The sequence below is a fragment of the Drosophila albomicans genome, chromosome 2R, assembly GCF_009650485.2.
Source record: "Drosophila albomicans strain 15112-1751.03 chromosome 2R, ASM965048v2, whole genome shotgun sequence".
NCBI classification, from domain to species: domain Eukaryota; kingdom Metazoa; phylum Arthropoda; class Insecta; order Diptera; family Drosophilidae; genus Drosophila; species Drosophila albomicans.
Window position 1 is genome coordinate 333,445 of NC_047631.2, and position 18,888 is coordinate 352,332.

Consider the following 18,888-nt stretch of genomic DNA (forward strand, 5'->3'; position numbering starts at 1 on the left):
AGGACTTGTATTATCTCTAGTTTAGATGGGATTGGATTCAACGCAGACGTGCTCACCTAAGAATGTACTTTAAATCATCAGTTCTGTGCATAACATTTTCTCGGTGACTTTAAGCTGCACTGGACTCTTGACAGAGTTTGACACCCAAGTAGCGTAGCTCGAATCCGCCTGCCTGATGAATTGACCGCAACTGTGCATCACCACATTCACTGAGGTGGCTTCGATTCGAGTTGTGTCGCTAGTCCATTGAAGACAAAATTGGAATGGTTCACCTTTAATGCCTCTCTGTGCATCCGTCCAAGCCACACGGTTTTTTGAGAAAGCATACCTTGCTATTATTTTTTAAATATAGCACGCCTTTTTTGACCTAACAGTCGCCTATCTATACTTCCCAGAGGAACGTTGAAATTCGCCTTACTGAATGATAGGATATTCCGTTAATATACATGTAATGCAAATGCTGATTGCGGCTTTTCACGCGCTTTTAATATGTGCGTTTACTCTGCTTACTAACGGCGATTCAACAGTTAAAGCTGCTTATGCTATTTGATATAGCCAATCGCTGAATTCCTTAATAATTAGTATCGCCAGCCTTTAGCCTGTCTCAATATTTACGGTCGCATCTACGGCAAGTGATGCTTCCACTTATCACACTGCACCCAATCAGCTGATTTCGTGTCATAAGTATCATAAGCCTATTTGCATTTTAATAAGTTAGAAATAATGTCTTGAAATCTATTGTTGATAAAATCGTCTTTCGATGCGACAAAATTACAGATATTATTTGGAAATGATATCAATCCGCTCGATTCATCGACAGGTACTTGACCATTACTTATAGTCAATTCCTCAGAGAAATCTTCTGCAGATGTATCATTAAGCGATGCAACTCTCATGTTTATTGTCAGCTGCAGTTTACTCACATAGCGCCTTAGATTCGACGTTTTGAGGCAAGCATTTATTTCGTCGGCAGCCGTAGATCTTGGAACTACTGGCAGTGTTTGGCGGAAATAACCAGACAGTAAAATCATTGCTCGTCCAAAACATCTCGAGTCATTCCGTAAATCTTTCAATGGTCGCTTAAGTGCCTTCGTCCAAGATGATGATTTTCGATGCCGATAAAACTTTGCCCACTGAATTTTTTTCATAATATTACTCGTTGGTTCTTCAATAGTTTGAAGATTTACCGGTGATGTTAATGCTGAATGAGCCGTAAAGTATCCTAACAATGTGGCTGCTATTCCAGAAAAAGCATCTGCATTCCTTATGTTGGATCTTGCACGAACAGTGGCTAAAACTACAGACATGAGGAATGTCTTACCTATTCGACCGGGGGCATATAGGAAATATAAACCCCCATTTCCATCGCCGATTGCGTTTATAAAGTATCATAAACTTCCTTTTGTTGAGAATTCAATAGGGGTACATTCATTTGAAATACTAAATCTAGTTCCTGATGATCATATTTACGTACCCTTTAAAATTCTCAATAAAATGCGTCATTAATTTCACGATTTGGTGCTGGCATTCCTAATCTGATTAATTAAGTACCGCACACACATGAGGTAACACATATCTTCGATCAAGAGATCCTCATTCTTCTCAACATCGTGATTTCTGCAAGTGACACGAATTTTATGTAAAATATCTTCTGACATATTATCCTTATATTTGTGCCACAAGTTACATGGGTTTGATGTCCGTATCTGACTTGGAGATGCATAGATAAAGACTTCAGCGGTTGTCGTTTCCCAATGGGTGTCGTTTTCTAATAAGTTCAGTTTTATACATGCAGCAAACAATCAAAGATTATTGGGCAACTCTCGGTTGAGATGCAATCAGTTGTTTACGATTGTGTTCAAATTAGACTGGTGCATATATTTTGATTTAAAATGCCTATTGCGCGATTCATTGCAATCAAGGAGCTGAAAAAATTATTTAAAATTAAATTTCTTTAATTTGCTTTTTTTTCTCTTCTTCAATCATTTTCTTTACTGCCTCTTTGTCTGTCTTTTACTCAATTTGAATGGAGCCCATAATCTAAACAACACATGCTGCAAATTGCACAATAAATACTAAAATAAAGAGAAAATATCAATCCATTCTAAATAAAATTAATTTTTCGTTACATATTTTTAATAAATTTAAACAACGTTTATAACAATTTTTTTATTAAAACTTACATTTGAATGCGAATATAAAAACATGTCATCATTATAAATCAAAGTCAGCGATTTTTCAAGTGATTTAACTGCATTTGAAAGCAGATCAAGTTTGTTTCAAATTTTTTCCACGCCCCCACAAATTAAAGAAATCGAATAAAAAGCTTAATATTAAAGCTAGAGCTGCATATTTTTGAGTATACAATAATAACAATAGTATTTGTGATGTCTGAAAGCTTGGTTGCGATCAGATAAAAATTGTGGAAGTTAAAGAAATACTTTTGCGTGGGCAAAAACGCCTACTTACTAGGGGTTTTAGTTGCTTTGGCCGACAATCTGGTATATTACGCCGTCTATGGTATATTTTGAAAACTATATCGATATAACAACCATTTGGTATATAGTGCTTACAAAAAGAATTACGGCTTTATTTTATTATATAAAATTGTAAGTCATCAAAAATCAATGTACGATTAGTTCATATAATATTCTGTCAGTAAGCTTGAAAGGGAATGAAAAAATTTAAATCACATTAAAAAAACATAAAATGCATATGTATATTCTCCAACGCGGTCCGTGTGCCAGTGCCATTTAACTGCAAACATAAAGAACGCGAGCAATTGTTGTTGTCTTCATCTTCAAGACTTTCGTCGCGGCAAAACAAAATTGTCGTGCGCTAGCTGCTTGTCAGTGAGGCAACAGCAACTTTTTTTTTGAAAATGGTATTAGCTACAAATCTAGCAACTTTTTATTTTTTGTTAGCTATTTTAGCAATTTTATATTTATATTTTACTTAAAGCCTTTTTACTTTGTATTGTTGCCATTCACTGCAAAAGTTGCGATTAGTAGTTCACAATGAAATCGGTACTTTTATTTAACTTAATGCTTCGATTATATGAGCTACTTGAGTTCACTGACTTGAAAAGTTAACTGCATTTTCAAAATTCACTGTGCCAAGTGTTTTTATACCCTTTTACCCTATGGGTAGTGGCAGGAAATGTAACTTTGTGCCGGCCGGAAATGTATGTAACAGGTAGAAGGAAGCATCTCCGACCCTATAAGTATATATATTCTTAATCAGCGTCAACAGCCGAGACGATCTAGCCTTGTCCGTCTGTCTGTCTAACCGTCTGTCCGTATGAAACACTGGATCTCATAGACTATAAGAGATAGAGCAATAATTTTTTTCGACAGCATTTGTTGTTTGCAAGCAGTATGACCAAAAACGCCTACTTACTAGGGGTCTTTGTTGCTTTGGCTGACAATCTTATATACTGTGCTGTCTATGGTATATTTTGAATCTGGTAGTATATATATAGAGGGTATCTCAATCTCAACGAAATCCTGTTTATTTAATTATTTTATTTCTAATTTCAATATTTTACATTACATTAATATAAAATGAATATAATCTATCAAAACTAACATTGAAAAGATTTTGAAAAGATTTAGAAATTTTTTTTTGGTAATTTTTTTTATAATTTTTAGCAACTTTTTTTCTGAAATCTAGCAACTTTTACTCCGGAGAATTTGGCAGCACTGCGAGCTGCGTTAGAACTTCGAATTTTCGAACGAGCTGAAGACGCTCTGGTGTTCGAATCGCGGCGCTCGACCCGACTGGGGTCGCCATAATTCAGTTTTTAATGATACAAAAAATTGTATGGGATGAAGCAAATATTTATTTATAGTGAGTGGTAATACCCTCATGATTTTGAGTGTGTGTGTATCTCTTAACTTGCTTGCGAATACACTTTGGCAAAGAGACTCCTTTTTTGTCATTATTATTGCTTTTGAAGATAGAAACATGAAACTGTGCACAAGATAATTACCTTTAGTTTCAAACAATGAAATCTAAGCTTCACTTTTGAAGTTTACTGAAATAATGTCATTTGTTATATTTAAGATGTCTTTATTATGAATTAAAGTGTTATCATACAATTTGATAATCAATAATTGGTGTACAAAGATTTGCTTCATTAGCCACAAATAGCCGGAGTAAAGCTCGTATGACAAGTATATATGAATTAATTAGCGAGAAAAAAACTTTGGGTGGCAGTGATGTTAAGTAGGGGAGAGTTTGTGGTTCAAGAACAGTGTGGTTCAGTTCAGTGTCGTTGTCTACTCGAACTGTAGCTGAGCTGTCGTTGATTATGATGATCCCGTCGTCCATCTGGGTGATTGCATTCAGGTCGCATGGATAATTTCACAGTGGGCTGTACCTCCTGCATGAGGCTCTTTGGTGCATGAAGCTCCAGAGGCCGGGCGGCAATAAGAGGGTGGGCTGATAAATAGTCGGCAAGAAAATACGTTTTTTTTTTTAATTTTGCTTTTTTATTTCTCAACATAATCTCTTTTTAGACGTATGCACTTGGACCACCGATCCTCCAGTTTCCCAATACCTTCCATAAAATAGGATTTGTCCAGGTCCTCAAAATAGGCGTTTTTTCACAGATTACCTGTTCATTTGAATGAAATTTCTTACCCCCAAGCCATTTTTTTAAGTTTGGAAATATATAATAGTCACAGGGTGCTAAATCTGGAGAATAGGGTGGATGGGGTAGAATTTCGTAGTGCAATTCACACAATTTCGACATGGCGACATGGGTTGCGCTTATTTTCCATTGTGAGCAATCGCGGCACCCATATTGACGAAAGCTTTCTCATGTGTAAAAATTCGTGTAAAATGTTTCCAACGCGTTCCCGAGAAATATTTAGAGCATTTGCAATCTCTCGCAGCTTGATTCGGCGATCATCCAATATCATTCCATGGACTTTATCCACAATTTCTGGTGTTGTCACCTCTCTAGGACGACCCGGGCGATCATCGTCAAAAATGCTTGTCCGCCCGCGTTTAAATTCAGCAGTCCAATATTTTATTGTTGAAAACGATGGAGCTGAATCCTTTATAAACTTTGTCTAACTCATTTTTTAATATCGCCGTTGGATTTCTCTTTTAAAAACAGAAATCTTATGACAGCACGATATTCGATTTTATTCATGTTGACGACAATGCAAAAGTGAATGCGCTAAAAGTCTCGCCAAAATTACCAGTGTTGATAAAACCGCATGAAACTTTCACAGTAATCAGCTGATAGAAAACACTAATCGAATAAAATATTTACGAATTTTTAAAAAATTTTTTTCTTTGTTATGCCGACTATTTATCAGCCCACCCTCGTATGTGGTTTCAGGCGTAATGGCGCAAACCTCAAGCACGTGAGTTAGTCCACTGCAATCAGCTATGGTGTTATTCATCACTCGTAGCATGTGGTCTTCTTGGATGACAGAAAAAATTGTAATTTTCTTGCAAGCAAATTTAATTTTTGGGAACTTAATAAAATGTACAGCAATGGCTGATTGAAGTACTTTTACGAAAGCAACGGGTGTAAGATCCCCTATGGAAGGGTTCTTCTAGCCAAACCGTTTCCAAATCTGCATGGTCTAAAAAATTTGGGCTAACAATATGAGCGTTTGCTTGTGTAATGGCAAGCATTAAATTTTGCAACTCCATCAACATTCTCTTCCTGGCCAATATGTTTCATATAAATGACTGGTGTCAGCTGGTGTTGACATCAACATCGTCATCACCTTTAACATGGACCCCAAAAAAAATCTAAACTCCTTGCGACCCTTTTTTGCACGCCTAGCGCTTTTAATAAGTTCCGGAGATGTGCAATGTCCACGTTTAAGAGTTTTCAAAACGGAATGCAACAACAGAGGCATTAAATTTTCTGTTTCATTGACTATGTTAGTTCAGATGCTAAATTTCACTTTAGCCTTTATCCTGCCCCAGTATACGTCAAGCATTTTCGCGTGGAACATCATCTGAAGCAACTTAATATTTAACGTGGATGCAACCCACTGCGAATGCTTTTCTGTTGAATCTTGGCAAATTAGTGTTAATCAATCCGAGAAATTAATTAAGATTGGCTGAACATCACTTAATTTATTTTCATCGATATTTTGCAAAACAAACTGCTTCACAGCAGCTTGTGGGCGATTATTGTTACTCCAAAAATGAAGCAACGTTGAATAGAACAACGTAAATACAACTGCAACATCGAGTATTCCCGTAAATCGGGCAAAAATGTTAATCACCTTTTGATTGTTAACAGTTTAGTAAATAACAATCAGCTTTAAAATTGCCTAGACTGGCCTACGCTTACAAGTTACACTCTACAGAAGCACATTTACATTTATTAGCAAGGACCTAAAAATATACCAACAACACATTGTACGATCAGACAATGACATGTACTACAAATTTAGTGCTAATAATTAATATTACATACCTTGACGATTAAATTCCAACTTCTAGCTTTTTTGCTTGATTTAATATTTGAATATAAAACTCACAAAAAAATTACAAACTTTCGCAGAAAAATTTATTTTTTTTTTTGTGAATGGAAAGATCATAGTAAAATTGTAACAAATATCAAAAAACGAACGAAGTCCAAAAAGCTTAAAAAATGTAGTAGTATTCATTTATTTAGTTTTAGTATTCTTAATTTGTGGGTGTAAGTTGTGTTCCGAAATTATCGTATGAGGCTCGTCGATTTTATTGGCCTGAGGTCCAATGTACTGTTATTGCACCCACAAATTTTCAAATGTCAGAAAAATATTTTTAGTTTAAAATGAGACGCATGACCAGTATGCAGACTAAAGTGCATGCATTTGATTAAGATCAACGACGATAAGTCGTTGGCGGTAGAGTTGTAATTGAATTTGCATCAAATGGACTTATGCACTCCAAACTTGAACAGCGATCTCATAAAAAAGATTTATATGAAGCAATCGCAAATGGATTGAAGCAATCAGAAAGAGAGGGAAGCTGAATAGAGTCTTGCGAAAGCTAGATTTTGTTCATCCGGGAAAAAGAATTGCGTGTACAAACAAAAGACAGGAACAAATCTTTCATTTATCATGTCCTTTATATGTCGGCGATTTTCTTATAGCTTGCCAGTTGAAGAAGGATTTGAACAGCTAAAGCAGCGATGTCTAACGTATTTGAGGGTGTTCAAGCTTTTTCTAGGTATCAAACGCGTTGGCGAGCTCGGCGAGATTACTTGGGGTCATTCACAGTACATCAAGAATCTATTACGACGGTAGTGACCAATATAAGCAGCAACTATCAGTTAATGTGGCTATCTCGTACAAACAGTCCTAATATTTTGCATTCAGTTGAGCGATGCATGTTCTGTGATATTTAGCATCAAAAACGAAGCTTAGGGTACACTAGCGCAAGTGACAAATTAAGTGCGCAACAACTGGCAAAGAATCCTGTGCATCATTTAACTACATAAATTAATTTTGCACATGAAGGGAAAATGGGGGACAAATAGTTTGTATGTAGTATGTTTTAGCAAATTTGTTTTATTTAAAGTAGCCTTTGTAAATATGCTTGCATTGAGGAATAATGTAACATCAGTGCACTCATACCATAGCTGCTATTTTTCTTCTGTGAACTATTATGAAAGTTACCTATCATAATAAGATTCCTTTAATGATCCTTGTCTTGGTTAAAATCATATCGAAAGAGCGGGAATATATTATATGATCAAAATCCACTTCGCACAGAAAATTGAGGAGTTTAGATATACATACATAGTTGTTATAGGACATGTTAGCTTTGCTAAAATGGTGTTTGGAGTCACTGCTTTTTTTTATCTTTAGTGCACGAGTGCAGAAGAAATTTGGAGTGTGATTAATTTGGCCCAACAAAGCATTTCAAACAAGAGCAGTTAAGTTGAGGAAAATTAGGAATTTTATTTGTTACATTTGCAAGATCAAATTTTCTTATTCGTCCAAATATATAAAATTGTATAATATCCATTTGGTAATTTTTAAATTTATTACAAATGGTTTTAAGTACTGGTCCTTCTTGCTCGTATATTCTCCCTGCTTCAGATGATGCTTTGTATTTAGCTCATTTTTCTATAATTAATAACATTTCTTCTTTCTGATCGTGATCACTTTATATCCATTGGTGACTTCAATATTGCTGGTATATCATGAATTTTAATGGACTTTGCTCCTCTATATCCCATGTTTTTATTGATAGTCTTTTCGGGGTATCATTGTCTCAGATTAATGGTATTCCAAATTGTTTAAACAGGTCTTATTATTGTTTTAGACCCAGATTCCTGTTCTCTATCGAGAATATCTCCTATATCTTCGCCTGAAGATCCTTACCATCCCACTTTAGAAATTATGTTGGAGCTCCCATTTATTGTGTCAGAGTCTAGTGTACGTTGTGGTAAGCTTTCTCGTTGTTTTCGGAAAACCGATTTTGAGAAACTTGCCCTGCTTATATCTCAAACTGACTGGTCGCAACTTTCTTAGTCTACGAACTTGGATATAGCTGTTGAATTTTTGTATATTACTTTGAACTCGCTATTTGAAGCTTGTGTTCCATCAAGAACTCCACATTTCTCTGATAAACCCATATGGTTTACTAAGAAATTATCGAATTTAAAAAATCGTAAGTCGAGACTTTACAAAAAATTCAAGGAAACTGGCTCTTTCCTTGATTTTCTCCGCTATTCTGTTCCTCAAGCTGCTTTTCGCACTCATAACAATGAGTATTATAATACATATTTGAGTAGGTGCAGAATAAGATTTCAGCGTGATCCAAAACGATTTTATGACTTCGTTGGCTATAAAACCTTTTTTTCGGCAGGTCCGGATGGAGTTGTGTGCTAAGGTATTGTGCTGGTAGTATCTGTAAACCGCTTTTTAAATTGTTTGAATTATCCGTTAACTTATGCTCTTTTCCAAAAATCTGAAAAATTCACCTATCCTAAAAAAAAGGGAACAAATCTAAAGTTCAAAATTATCGCGGTATATCTAAATTGTCTGCGATTCCGAAAGCATTTGAAGAAATAATAATTTCTCAACTGCAACATCTGTGTAAATCTATAATTTCACCTTACCAACATGGGTTTGTGAAGTCTAGGTCCACTTCTACAAACTTATTGAAGTTCTCTTCTATTGTAATTAAAGAAGTCGAGAATAAAATACAAACGTATATTACACCGATTTTAGTAAGGCTTTTGACTCACTAAATCATCACCTCTTACTGTATAAACTTAATCTTTTAGGGTTACCTCATAGCCTAATTGAGTGGATCTCCTAATACCTTTCCAACAGAATTCAGAATGTTTATTATAATGGCCTTGTATCTAAATGTGTCCAAGTTACTTCTGGTGTGCCCCAGGGTAGTCATTTGGGTCCTCTATTGTTCACTTTGTTCAAAAATGATCTTCCTTCTGTTATTGACCATTCCCGTGTATTTACGTACGCTGATGACGTTAAGCTTTGCCTAACATTTAACGATAGTCTTGCGAGCTTACTGTCGCAATGTGACCTTAATCGTCTAGAATCTTGGTGCAGAGTAAATATGTTACATCTCAACTGCAATAAATGTAAGTTTATGACCTTCTGTAGAAGTTCTTCCCAGGTAATATGATACTCCTCTTGAGCGAATTGAAGGTGGGAATTACTTAGGGGTTCTGCTTGATGCAAAACTAAAATTTGATAAACATATTCTGTCTACTGTAAATGGGGCAATGGGTGTTCTGGGATTTATAAAACGCTGGTAGAAAGAGTTAAAAAATCCCTTCATTACCAAAACTTTGTACGTCTCACTGGTTCGTCCTATCCTTGAGTACGGATCTCTTGTCTAAAATCCCCAGTATAGGATTTATCAAGATAGGATTGAGTCGGTGCAGAAATAATTCTTGTTTAGATTGGAATCCTAATATTATATTACCGCCTTATCGCAGTAGACTTTTATTACTAAACCTTCCTTCTCTTTCTGACTGTAGAACTATGTAAGGTGCTGATTTCATACAGAGACTAATTAATGGTGAAAAAGACTCTTTGGAGCTGTTAAGTCAAATTAGTCTTACAGTTCCGGTCAGGATCACTAGGAATTTTCCTCCTCTTCTCATTTCACGTAGAACTACTAACTTTGCTTGCCATAATCCCTTCCGTATTCTGTGTGTGAATTATAATAATCTCAATAATGTAGTTTGCTCTAGTAAATCTATTCCTTTGCTTAAAACCTTATTATTAGCGTATTTAATGTTATTTGGACGTTGACGTACTAACGCCCAACGATACCAAGCACGGGCTTGTTGACGCGCGGACAAAACAAAATAAATTTGTGAACAGCATGCATTAATCGAAAACCGCGAATAAATATTAAAAGACGCTGTACAGCTAATTAAGTTAAATTAAAATATGTTGGGATATATGTATAAGAAGATGAAAAACAATAACTAAGTATTTAAGATTCTTGAAAATTTGGTTACGATCACATAAAAATTGTCAAAGTTATTAAAGAAAAAACTTAGTTGCTTTGTCTGACAATCTCGTATACTTTGCACGCTATGGTATACATATGTACATATTTGTATTATTTTTGCAGTATTATCTTGCCAGCTTTTATTTAAAATGGTTAGCGAGCACACTTGACTGTAATTTTTTTACTTGTTATTATATTTGTTGTTTATTAAAAATCGAATGATATTTGGAATGATATTTTTAGTTGTTGTTTGGTTTTTTTGGTTATCTTTTGTAAATATTTTTTGCGGGAAATTTGTCGAATGTAATAATGGCACCACTTTTAATTTACAGGGGCTAAAGTGGGCGTAACAAAATTTTGATACAAAGTTAATCTAAAATAACAATTGTATCTCTCTTAGTCTCTGTTGTCTACGTGTTCATACGGACAGAAAATCATGTCTTTCTACCCTATGTGTAGCGGGTATACATATATATATATATATAAGCTTTACTTATTCATTTTAGTTAATAATAAGTCAATATTACCATGTGTTTAATCGATTACCATATACAGTAGATCGCACCTTATTTCGTGCAGTCGCAAACTAAAAGTTTAAACCTCCACTGGGTCTAAACCATCAAAGATATTTCAAAAATTTAAATGAAGATTGGTATAGCAGAACTTGTAGATTTAAAATTAATAAGAAAATTTTCTTAATTTCAAAAGTAAAACATTGAGATAAAAAAAAAATGTTGAGTTTTTTTGTGCCGCAGCTTTTTTTGTGCAGACATTTTATACAGACGAAATTCTAACTTTTTTGACAAGAATATTAAATACCAGTTTTGGTATTTTTGGTACTTATAATGAAAGGCTTAATGAGTATTTTGACTTGGCCACATTGACGTATTGACATAGAAGTATGCGTTTTTTTTTAAATTTATTGTGAATCAATTGAGACGTTGTAGACTATAGTTTAATAACTAGTCATCTATCTAGTAGTGTGGTGAGTATAAAACTATATAGATTTGCATAAATTTAATATTAAAAAAATTAATTGTGTTTCTTTAAATTATTCAAGGCAACATATTTTTTAGTAATTTAAATTTACTAAATTTAGTCGTCACCGAGGGCACTCGAAAATTATATTATAATAATAATTTTATTTAATATTATTTTTCTATTTATTTGCGATTTTCACGATATTAAGAAACTCGATTTCAAACGATCAGATTATTGTATAAAGTGGTTATTTGATCTTCAAACATTTGCTTATGATTCTCTCTAATTTGCTTTATTTTCTGACTTATTTGGTAGCAAAGCGATATGAAATATGGCGCCAAAATTTGTAAGTGGATTAATCAGCTGATTTATTATTTTTTCGATAACTATACCGAAATATTCAAAATACGGCCACCTTTTCAGAATCATTGCCGCATGATGCAGCTCTATTAGCCTTCTCTGTCTTACACACAGCCGCTTATGGATTAATGTGGCCGAAGGTTGTACTTAACGGAAATTTTCAATGTGAGAAGGGAATAAATGGGATATAATTTGAGATGTTCTAATCGATATTATTTGACAAAAATTGAAGAATAACAGTTTGTTATTACAATAATGTAAAATTGCAACAACCCGGTATTCGACACATTTTCGCATTTGGAGAGCTTGTTCGTTTTTATTGTTATCGAATGCCGTGTATTTAAAGTTAATACTTCGCAACACTAACAAATACGTTGTGAAATATGATTGGACCACATGTGCCCAATCAAAGCGTTCCACCGGGTATACACAACAAATATATTCATCTCTTTCTGACACATGGTGTGTATACTATAGATTTAACCGGCTTTTCGACCCATTTATAAAATTTGTTTGATTCTTACAGTAAGTTTGTTTAAAGAGTTCGGTGCAGTAACACGTGTGCATGATGCTTCTAAAAGTAATCGCTCTTTTGCTGGCGATAGGATGTTTAAATGCCGAAGTGTATTTTGAAGAAAAATTCGAAAATGGTAATTTGTCTGCAATGTTTGGAATTGTTTAGTTTTTGTATTTCAACTTCGACCTAATTTCTGGATTCCAGATAATTGGAAAACTGAATGGATCTATAGTAAGCATCCCGGAAAAGAGTTTGGAAAATTTGTTCACTCTGCAGGCTCCTTTTACAATGATGCTGACTTGGACAAGGGTAGGACGTTTTTATTTTATTTGGGCATTTTGCACAATTCAAATTCATAATTTACACAGGCATTCAGACATCGCAGGACGCACGTTTTTATGCATTGTCTAATAAATTCGATGGATTCTCGAATAAGGGCAAACCTTTGGTGGTTCAATTTTCTGTAAAGCATGAGCAAAATATTGATTGCGGAGGCGGTTATGTGAAGTTGTTTGATTGCTCTCTGGACCAAACGGATATGCATGGTGAATCGCCTTATGAAATTATGTTTGGACCCGACATCTGTGGACCTGGCACCAAAAAAGTGCATGTGATTTTAAGCTACAAAGGCAAGAATCACTTAATCAACAAAGATATTCGTTGCAAGGATGACGTGTATACACATTTCTACACTCTGATTGTGAAGCCAGACAATACCTATGAAGTGCTAATTGATAATGAGAAAGTGGAATCCGGCAATCTTGAGGATGATTGGGATTTCTTGGCGCCCAAAAAGATTAAGGATCCAAATGCAAAGAAACCTGAAGATTGGGACGATAAGGTACTTCGAATATCTTTTACGCAATTTTCTATCTTTGATAATTATTTTGGCAATTTTATTTTAATTTGGAACAGGCCACGATTCCCGATCCTGATGATAAGAAACCTGAGGATTGGGATAAGCCAGAGCACATTCCAGACCCCGATGCTTCAAAACCAGAAGATTGGGACGATGAAATGGACGGCGAATGGGAACCTCCCATGGTCGATAATCCTGACTACAAAGGAGAATGGCAGGCCAAGCAATTGGATAACCCTAATTACAAAGGAGCATGGGAGCATCCAGAGATCGATAATCCAGAATATAGTGCTGATGACAATCTCTATCTGCGCAATGAAATTTGCACTGTGGGCTTCGATCTGTGGCAAGTCAAATCGGGCACAATATTTGATAATGTCCTCATCACAGATGACATTGAATTAGCATCAAAGGTAGCGGCTGAAGTAAAAAATACACAAGCCGGTGAAAAGAAAGTGAAGGAATTGCAAGATGAGGTGCAGCGGAAAAAGGACGAAGAAGAGTCCAAGAAGAATGCCGATAAGGATGATGAAGACGATGATGATGATGACGACAATACAGAGTCTAAGCAAGAGACTGAAGACAATGGTCACGATGAATTATAAATGGCATTTACAAAAAAAAAAGTATTTGTGCATCTTTAATTTGTTTGACAAATACAATCATTCTTAATAATATTTATGTAGAATTAAAATTTGCAAGACTTATAAGTTTAAATAAATGAATTGCATATTAGTCTTCGAAATAATAATTTACCTGCATGAATTACGATTGTTTTATGTACATATAGTCAATACTAAAATGAGCTGCACAAACTGTGCCTTCAATGAGGAACGGAACTCTTCTGATGATTAATGAACAAAAGACTGACTTAATTACATACATATATATTGAATCTAATAGTTTTGTGGAGCTCAAAAGTACAAAATTCGCGCAAGTAATTATTTCATAAAAAGAATGTTTTTTTAAATCGAAATTTTTAAGTCTCAATTTGACGTATCCTTGGTTAATAACTAAGGAACACATTTTGTTATATTTTATACAAAGTTTAGACTTACTAGGAGTTATCGCCTAAGCTGCCGTACTTTTGGTGAATGAAGTTGGGTAAAATATTTGTTTAATAATAAAGTTATTTAATTTAATTACTTAAATTCTAAAATCCCACGAAAAAGTAGTTGAAATCATCTGAATGAAATCGATTAAAAAGGTACCATACCCTTTTTGTGCTAAACAGCTGATTGGCAAATACATAGATTGTTTTCAGAGGAAAGCAGACATCATCTATGAAGCCAATTGAATTGAATTGAAAATTGAAAATGCGAAAGCCATTTTTCGCGTTGTTTACTTCTGACCAAAATCACAAGTCCGCTGTTTCAGCATTAAGAAATAAATTATAAGATTGCAAAACGATGACCAAAAATTTGTGTAAATCGGAGCACCTACAAAAATCTTGGTTTTGGTCCCAAAACGAAAACGATTGAATAGTTAATACCGGTGCACGCATGATAACTTCTTAATTTCAGTGTCAATTTTCGATACAAAAATATGGCATGGAAAATAATGTTTAATTTTCAATGTATTCTAGCCCCAATTTAAATTAATTTCGTTTTTAAAATCTGAAAATCAACTAATTATGAGTTGTAGACTACAGTTTTAGGAATAAAATTTAGTACAATCAATAACGCTAGAGCTATTTTTCAAAACGAAAACGAAAAACTAATTACAAAACGAGCAAATTTGTCTTTTCGAAATGGAAAGTAAACGCCTTTTTCTACGTCAAATTGGATATTATTTGCAAAAGGAAAAAAATAGTTGACTCATTGGTTTAATATAAAAGAGCAAATAAATTTCTTTCAGAGGAAGCATAAATTATCTATGGAGGATAAAATTATCATAATGTGAGTTCTATCCACGCGAGAAATTGGACATACGAAGTGCATTTTTACGGGTTGTTTACTGACTAGGGATGTCGGAAATTTATCAAAATATCGATATTTTTCTCTTAAAGAATATCGCGATATTTTTTTTAGTAAAAATAGTCGATATTGATATTTTTGAGATGATGTATCCACTGAAAATGTGAGCGGAGATTCTTTTGTGACCGTCAGCTTAGTGATTCCTAAAATTAATACAAAATTAAAAAAAAAAATTAAAATTAAAAGAAGAATGTGGTTACCGCTGAGGGCATCGAAGCAAATAATACCCTTCTAAAAATATAAGATAAGCGATTGAGTGCTTTGCTGCAGTCTAACATCCTGATGAAAGGTACTATGCTTGATCTTCGATTTAAAAAAATGTTAGTCGATATGCCTCTTCATGTAAAAAATGTCACCGATAAAGGCATTAAGCATAAAAGAAACAAACAGAAATATTGCCTTCGTCTGAAGGAGAAATAGATTGCGGAGAACAGGACATGGTCGCATTAAGCGTACACGAAAATTTTCTAGATTTGCAAAAAAGGATCATATAACTCCGAGGCTCTACAGTCCAGAGTTCCAAAAGAAAGGAAATGCAGCTTTTCTTTAGTACGACATTTTGTAGTTGGGAGACAAATCCGTTGGAATTCTGGATTCCACAAATGTCAACTATGCTCATGCTAGCAAAGGTGGCATTAGGTTAATTAAACACGCCTGGTAGTTTGGTTTCATCTGGCTTCTGCCATAAAGTGTGTTGTTTGTAACTCCAATTGCACTATGGCAAAAAGTCCCGAATTGCGGCATTTTTACCATTTTTGAAGATAGAAACATGAAACTTTGTACATATACCTAAAATATAAATATCGAATTTCGGTTTTTTTCTTTTTTCAATTGGACTACGACTTCCTTGCCGCCCACCTTACCATGAGGTTATAATTTTCGATTTTTTTTTCAAAAAATTTGTTTTAAAATTAAACTAAATTTATTAAATTAATATATTTTTTAGCAAATTTGCATTTTAAATTTAATTTGGATCTATGCAAAATTAAATCAAAAATTTATTAGAGCCCAATATTATGTTTTGTGACTCTATACATTGGTGTCCAGGTAATAATTTATTCTTCACAAAGCTCTTCCTCCAACTTCAGGGAACTTTGCCCAAAAATTTCGAGTTCATTATCTCCGCCTTCTTGTACCTGATTATCATTATTGTCTACACATGCCCATGTTATTGGAGGCTCAATATCAGGAGATTCCAAAAGAGCTATAACATTTCTTGGAAGGCTTTTTTATAGTTTAATCTTTGGCGTTCCTTTAGATTTATAGCAGTGGGTCAGAGGAATCTAATGCTGTATTTAACACATCTGATAAAGTATTCAGGCGGCTGTTTTTCTTTGCATGAAAACATATCGATTTTGTAAAATTTTTTGTGCTTCACAGCAGTTTGTTGGCGGTTGTTTTTGCTCCAAAAATCAAGCAACGTTGACAAGACGTAAATACAACTGAAACATTGAGTTTTGCCGTAAATCGGGCAAAAACGGGCAAAAAAGTTAATCACTATTTGATTGTTAACAGTTTGGTTAATAAAATTCAGCTTTAATATTGCCTCGACCGGCCTAGACGCATTAGTTATACTCCACAGAAACACAAATACATTTGTTACCAGGGACCTAAAAACATACCAACAACACATTGCATGATTGGACAATATATCACATGTACTAAAAATGTAGTGCCAATAATTAATATTACATACCTTAACGATTAAATTCCATATTCAAGCTTTTTTGTTTGATTTAATATTTGAATATAAAATTGACAGAAAAAATCACAAATTTTTTTTTTAAAGGGTCCAGACCATAGTCTTTAAGTATGGGCGAATAACAAATTACCAACGAAGTCTAAAATTTTTTAAAAATATGTTTCAGTATTCTTGAAGTATTCTAATTCAAAAAATAAAGTCAATTTAATGATACCGAACACAAAAAAATGTAAAAATGCCGCACTTTGCGACTTTTTCCCCTTAGTGCATTGTCGTATGACAGACCAGGATGTAACCGAACGAGTTTAAAATCGTTAAATACAGATTTGTTTTCTAACCTAATTAAAAGCATTAAGTACAAATTCTATGAATTAATAATTAATACGTTTTGAAAATATTTAAAATTGAACACAATGGGCTGTGCTCTATACCATATATGTACTTAATAGTTTTGTTATTTTTATTTTGAAGAACGCAAATAAGGCTGCAAACATAGTGCGCGCTGAGACGAAGATGAAGATGAAGCTGAAGACAAAAAACAGTGCAGTACAATTTATATAAATTCGCTCACCCGCAAACATACTGCGCGCTGAGACGAAGATGAACGGTGCAGTACTGTTTTTGAAGACGAATCGCTTGCTATTTTGCCTTTGTTGATATTTTTTTTGTTCTACCCATGCTTTGGCGCAATGCATGTTACAATTTACATGTGATTTGAGATTTGCCTGACGGACAAGTTTTGTGAAAATGTGAATTATAAATGAAGAGTTAATTTTCGAATTAAGAAAAATTAAATAAACATGTAACTAAATGAAAAGTTAAAATGATTGAAATGAATGAACTAAATATATTTTGAATAATTTTCTACCTTAACGTTACAATTTGCCTTTCTGCAGGTATAATTGGGGTTTTAGTTGTTTTTTTTTTTTTTTTTTCTTCAGCTTTGTTGCTTCAGAGTGGGTATAATATTTGTTTTTTTATTCACTTTTTAAATAAAAAATAGTCTATTGTGTCTCAAAATTTATTCAATTTTTAATAATTAGTGGTTCAATTTTTAACAGAATGTAATCAAATGTGCTAATTTTTATTCGGGTATACTCCAAAATTTTTTTTTCATCTTGACGCAGCTCATCAACTAAATGATGAAATTCGCCGAATGCTTTTCTTCCCAAATTAATTGGGTGAATTTTTCCATACACTATTTTGTTTCATTTAAATTTAAAAAATAACCTTTCCTCTAACAGCAGCTCATCTTCTGAAGAGAAATCCATTGCGACTAACATCACAAAATCGCAACAAATCCGTCTTGCACCATGCAACTTATTAGCTTACTCGCATCACAAGCAATTCGTATTCAGCTTTGTTGCTTCAGAGTGGGTATAATAATTGTTTTTTTTTTTTTATTCACTTTTTAAATAAAAAATAGTCTATTGTGTCTCAAATAGCTCTTATTTGCAGTCCATAGTTGATGAAATCATAACGTTTGTTTGATTATACATATTCTTGGGCCTGTAAACTTACAGCAACTTGAAATTAAGCTGAATATTAAAAAATTTCAAAAATACTTGATATATCGATTTTTTAAAAATATATTTCTTAATATCATCGCGCAATATATTTTAGACAGCAAATATCATCAATGCGACATTTTTCCAAAATCCAAAAACCTTACTTCTGACCAAAACACAAGTCAGCTCATTCAGCAGTATGGAGTGAAGCGTTCCGATAGTAAAACGATGACCAAAAACTTGTGAAAACCAGAGCACCTAACCTAAACGAAAATCTCGGTTTTGGTCCCAAAACGAAAACGAAAAGTGAATACCGGAGCACGCCTGATTCAGGCGTTTTAATTTCAAATTGACCTGATTTGTGATATTGACCTTCGTGTATTTTATATTTACCCATTGATTACATAAATTACATTACATTACATTACATTCAATATAACATATTTTTAACATAAAATTAATGTTATATATCAATATTTATTTATTATTTACTTCTTGGCATTCTCACTTCTAAG

At 33.9% G+C, this 18,888-nt stretch overlaps 1 protein-coding gene across 1 annotated transcript; it reads left to right on the top strand.

The window, feature by feature from the left end:
* The first annotated feature begins 12,331 nt into the window (after positions 1-12,331).
* On the top strand, positions 12,332-13,938 carry LOC117573156 (calreticulin). The gene is made up of 4 exons (XM_034256114.2): positions 12,332-12,461; positions 12,533-12,637; positions 12,697-13,169; positions 13,244-13,938. Exons 1-4 carry the CDS (start codon positions 12,377-12,379, stop codon positions 13,790-13,792), a joined length of 1,212 nt encoding a protein of 403 aa, XP_034112005.1. The 5' UTR covers positions 12,332-12,376; the 3' UTR covers positions 13,793-13,938.
* The last annotated feature ends 4,950 nt before the right edge of the window (positions 13,939-18,888 follow it).

What these genes read in the sequence shown, in the direction of transcription:
- LOC117573156 (XM_034256114.2), top strand. Translation starts at nt 12,377, where the DNA reads ATGATGCTTCTAAAAGTAATCGCTCTTTTGCTGGCGATAGGATGTTTA. An exon ending in TGAAGAAAAATTCGAAAATG is followed by an intron (nt 12,462 to 12,532) that starts GTAATTTGTCTG and finishes TCTGGATTCCAG; the next exon opens with ATAATTGGAAAACTGAATGG. An exon ending in TGATGCTGACTTGGACAAGG is followed by an intron (nt 12,638 to 12,696) that starts GTAGGACGTTTT and finishes TAATTTACACAG; the next exon opens with GCATTCAGACATCGCAGGAC.